At 34.3% G+C, this 5,263-nt stretch overlaps 1 protein-coding gene across 1 annotated transcript in view; it reads left to right on the forward strand.

The window, feature by feature from the left end:
- The first annotated feature begins 3,018 nt into the window (after positions 1 to 3,018).
- The window catches only part of LOC133554690 (taste receptor type 1 member 1), a 35,883-nt gene continuing 33,638 nt past the window's right edge, over positions 3,019 to 5,263 (forward strand). Inside the window, exon 1 of the mRNA XM_061903709.1 lies at positions 3,019 to 3,237. Within this exon, the coding sequence (XP_061759693.1) occupies positions 3,053 to 3,237 (185 nt within the window). The 5' untranslated portion in view covers positions 3,019 to 3,052. The remainder of the gene's footprint in view (positions 3,238 to 5,263) is intronic.

The following is a 5,263-nucleotide window of genomic DNA, read 5'->3' on the forward strand; positions in this document are numbered from 1 at the left end:
TCGCGTAGTAGTGACGTCGTCGGATACAATTTACCCCCTGTTTTAGAGTTAAGTAAGTACATTAGAGCAGTGGTTTTCAACATTTTTTCAGTGATGTACCCCCTGTGAACATTTTTTTAATTCAAGTACCCCCTAATCCGAGCAAAGCTTTGTTGATAGAAGGAGATAAAGAAGTAAAATACAGCACTATGTCATCAGTTTCTGATTTATTAGATTGTATAACAGTGAAAAATGTTGCTCATTTGTAGTGGTCTTTCTTGAACTATTTGGAAAGAAAGATATACAAATAACTAAAAGCTTTTTGTAAAATATACAAGTGATTCAATTATAAATAAAGATTTCTACACATAGAAGTATCATCAAATTAAAGTGCCCTCTTTGGGGATTGTAATAGAGATCCATCTGGATGCATTTACTTAATTCTAAACATTTCTTTACAAAAAAATAAATCTTTAACATCAATATTTATGGAACATGCCCACAAAAAATCTAGCTGTCAACACTAAATATTGCATTGTTGCATTTCTTTTCACAATTTATGAACTTATATTCATATTTTGTTGAAGTATTATTCTATTATTCAATAAACATATTCATAAAGGACTTTTGAAGTATTGCTTCTTTTAGAATATTTAAAAAAAAAATCTTATGCACCCCTTGGCATACCTTTGAGTACCCCCAGGGTACTTGTTGAGAACCACTGCACTATACTATGGCTTTGCACTTTTATATATATATATATATATATATATATATATATATATATATATATATATATATCCATCCATCCATTTTCTACCGCTTATTACCTTTGTACTTATTTTGATTTTTGTTTCTCGTCTGTTTATATATATATATATATATATATATATATATATATATATATAATATATATATATAATATATATAATATATATATATATATATATATATCGATTTTTTTTATTCAACGGGATTCTCGATTCTAAAACGATATTTTTCCGATTCAAAACGATTCTGTATTCATTCAATACATAGTATTTCAGCAGGATCTACCCCAGTCTGCTGACATGCTAACAGAGTAGTAGATTTTTTTTTTTAAAAAAGCTTTTATAATTATAAAGGACAATGTTTTATCAACTGATTACAATGATGTAAATTTGTTTTAACTATTAAACAAACCAAAAATATGACTTATTTTATTTTTGTGAAAACATTCGACAAGGTGTGTTTTTTTTTTTCATAAATGTCTAATGATAATGTCAATGAGGGATTTTTTGATCACTGCTATGCTGAAATTATAACTAATATTAATACTGTTGTTGATAATATTCATTTTTGTTGCACTACTTTTGGTTTGTTCTGTGTCGTGTTTGTGTCTCCTTTCAATTGCTCTGTTTATTGCAGTTTATTGAGTGTTTATTGAGTGTTGCTGGGTCAGGTTTAGTTTTGGAATTGCATTGCATTGTTATGGTATTGCTGTGTATTGTTTTGTTGAATCGATAAAAAAAAAAAAACGTACTAAAAAAATCAATTTTTAAAAAAATGAGAGATTTTGAATCACACAATGTGAGAATCGATTTTTTCCCACACCCCTAATATATATATATATATATATATATATATATATATATACATACATATATATATATATATATATATATATATATATATTTTTTTTTTTTTTTTTTTTTTTTTTTTTTAGTTACTTTGAATTTACAACCCCCTGGTGCTGTTTTACTTTTTACTGTTTTTGTACTTTTTTTGTACTTATTTTGATTATTGTTTCTCATCTATTTGTAAGTGTTGAAATGTATCAATAAAAGTTTAAAAAAAAATAAAAAAAAGTAAGTACACTATTTGAAAGACCCTACCTCAATTTGGAACTTAATTTCTCATCATATCAAACTTTTTGCTATTGTGTAACTACAACATTGATAGGATTCCTGTTGCTCTTTCAAATGTTTTACGATTTAATTATTATTTGTTATGATTCAGATTTTGGTTTGGACTATCTGTTGGCTTCACGGTGGCAGAGGGGTTAGTGCGTCTGCCTCACAATACGAAGTTCCTGCAGTCCTGGGTTCAAATCCAGGCTCGGGATCTTTCTGTGTGGAGTTTGCATGTTCTCCCCGTGAATGCGTGGGTTCCCTCCGGGTACTCCGGCTTCTTCCCACTTCCAAAGACATGCACCTGGGGATAGGTTGATTGGCAACACTAAATTGGCCCTAGTGTGTGAATGTGAGTGTGAATGTTGTCTGTCTATCTGTGTTGGCCCTGCGATGAGGTGGCGACTTGTCCAGGGTGTACCCTGCCTTCCGCCCGATTGTAGCTGAGATAGGCGCCAGCGCCCCCCGCGACCCCGAAAGGGAATAAGCGGTAGAAAATGGATGGATGGATGGATAATTAGTCTGTTGCCTTATAGACATTCTCTGTTTAATTAAAGGTTATTAAAACAGCGTGAGGGGGAAAAAAAAATCCAATCATAAAAAGTGAACCCCAGTTTTTTTCAATGTGTTACAGTTTCAATCTTTGCATTGTGTACTATTGTAAAATATTTTTTATTTGGAATTGCAACAGCACGCAAAGTGCAAATCCTATACATCAATTCATGTCATTAGAAGCCATTTGCATCCCCATTTGCTTACTTGATGGTGTGGTTATAACATGATGGATGAAAATAAAAACATTGTGGCATGAGGGACGGAGGGGAGTCAAATTGTTTATCAAAACAAAAAGCATATTCGAAAGGGTAAGCTTCATCTATCAACCGCAATGCAAAATGTTTATCATTTGAATCATTGTAATGAATTGAAAACACTAAGATAATAATTTCAAGTAGACGTATAACATTTAAATAACCGATGTAAAGCTGCTTGTCGGTGGGCAGAAATGACATTTTCACCCTGTTATTATGTGAAATGTTTTCTTCCACATGGAAAACAAAGTCACGCAAACAAATGAGACATGCAAATGTATGTCACTTACAACCTTTAAAATCTACACTCCTGGTATGTTTCATGAGTGGAGTGGAACTTGCCAGTGGAACAGTTTTGTGTGTACTGCTGGAGACATGACAACTCTGTATTTGTTCTTCTGTGGCTTGGTGGTGGTGCATGTGTCTGATGGACAACTGGATTACATCTCCCAGGGAGAAGGATTACATCTGCATGGGAACTTCTCCATAGCTGGGCTTTTTCCTCTTCACTACACCAATGGGCCAAGTGGCGGTTTGCCTGCTTTGGGTCCATGCAATAGGTAAGTTTTGTAAACAACAACATCCCCAGATCAGATGCATATTTTATAAAATCTAATCTTAATCTAATTTTATTTTGATTTGGGGTGGATTTCAAATGTGGAATTCAAATTGTTGCAATAAATCAATCAATCAGCTGTTTGTAAACCAATACTACTCCTACTCTACTAATATTACATTGTTTATTTTATTTTATTTGTATATCTTTGAGGATTCCAAATGTTAAAAGGGAATTGCACATTTTTGGAATCTTGCCTATCGTTTACAGTCATTACGAAATATATGACAATCAATGTATATTTTTTAATGCATTCTAAGTAGTAAATGGTAAATGCTTGCATGGCGCTTTTCTACCTTTTTTAAGGAACTTAAAGCACTTTGACACTATTTCCACATTCACCCGTTCACACACACATTCATACATTGATGTCAGGAGCTGCCATGCAAGGCGCTAACCAGGACCCATCAGGAACAAGGCTGAAGTGTGTTAAATAAATGTGATTAGAAGTCCGCTTAAAATTAAGTCTATGGGAGCTGCTCTATTCTGCGTATAAGGCCCTTAAAACATATCCAAACACCATTATTACGTTTTCAAGTACATGCTGTAAGTATATAGGTAATGTAGTGACATTTATAAAAACATTTAATATTTACTAGGGGGGGTAACGGTACACAAACATTTCAGTTCGGTACATACCTCGGTTTGGATGTCACGGTTCAGTTATTTTCCGTACAGTAAGAAAACAAATAAATATAAATTTGTAAACAATGGCATAACAAACATATACACACAAGGTCCATTGCCAGGGTTAATGTGGTCAACATATATAAAATAAAAACTAAATAAGATGAGGCTCAGAATGGTTTCTTAACAAAACCTTTCTACATATAAAGTGCTTTTTTAATTGATTGATTGAGACTTTTATTAGTAGATTGCACAGTACAGTACATATTCCGTACAATTGACCATTAAATGGTAACACCCCAATAAGTTTTTCAACTTGTTTAAGTCAGGGTCCACGTTAATCAACATTAAACTGCCTCAAGTTATTGCTCGGATTAAATAAAATAACAAAACTTTTCTTCTACTTACAAAAAGTGCAACATTAAACAGTTTCAAGTCAACTCAGCCTCATATTAACCTCCGTCCTCCATTGTTGTATCGCGCAGCCAAAGTGTTCCCAAACGGGAGATCAAAGGGTCTCTTCCAGCTCTGGCTTTTACATGTTGTCCGAGCACCAGTCGCTGCTAGCATGTGTACTCGTTCGGTACACCTCCGAACCGAATCAAAACCCCTGTACCGAAACGATTCAATACAAATACACATACCGTTACACCTCTAATATTTACGTATTTTAATAATTTTAAGCATTAATTTTAAAAATGCATCACGACATTTGCTTTTTTTTCATCAACATGACTGATTATTACTCACTGCAGACTTTATGAGAGCCAAAAACGTAGTAAAACATCACTTACTGTACGATGTCTGCTGTCATTGGGATGCCGACTGCTGCCATGTTCATATATTCCCATTCAGAAGAAGGATGATTCGCAATCAAGCATCTTTTTGTGTAGCTCTCGCCATTTCCACTTTTAAATTGGCTGCCAAAGTGTACCAACATGTCGGCTTACATCCTAGTCCATCTACTATCCAGGTGAGTGCATGAATTATGATCTACTATAAACTTCCACGAGCAGAAAAACCTTGTTACATTGTTTAATGCATCCAGCGGGGCATCACAACAAAATTAGGCTTAAAAATGTGTTAATTCCACGACTGTATATATCGCATACTTGCCAACCCTACCGGATTTTCCGGGAGACTCCCGAAATTCATCGCCTCTTCCGAAAACTTTCGGGACAAATTTTTTTCCTGAAAATCTCCCGAAATTCAGGTGGAGCTGGAAGCCACGCCCCCTCCAGCTCCATGCGGACCTGAGTGAGGACAGCCTGTTTTCACGTCCGCTTTCCCATAATATAAACAGCGTGTCTGCCCAATGACGTTATAACTGTGGAATGATCGAG

This window comes from Nerophis ophidion, linkage group LG06 (genome assembly GCF_033978795.1).
Source record: "Nerophis ophidion isolate RoL-2023_Sa linkage group LG06, RoL_Noph_v1.0, whole genome shotgun sequence".
In the NCBI taxonomy this organism is placed as follows: Eukaryota; Metazoa; Chordata; class Actinopteri; order Syngnathiformes; family Syngnathidae; genus Nerophis; species Nerophis ophidion.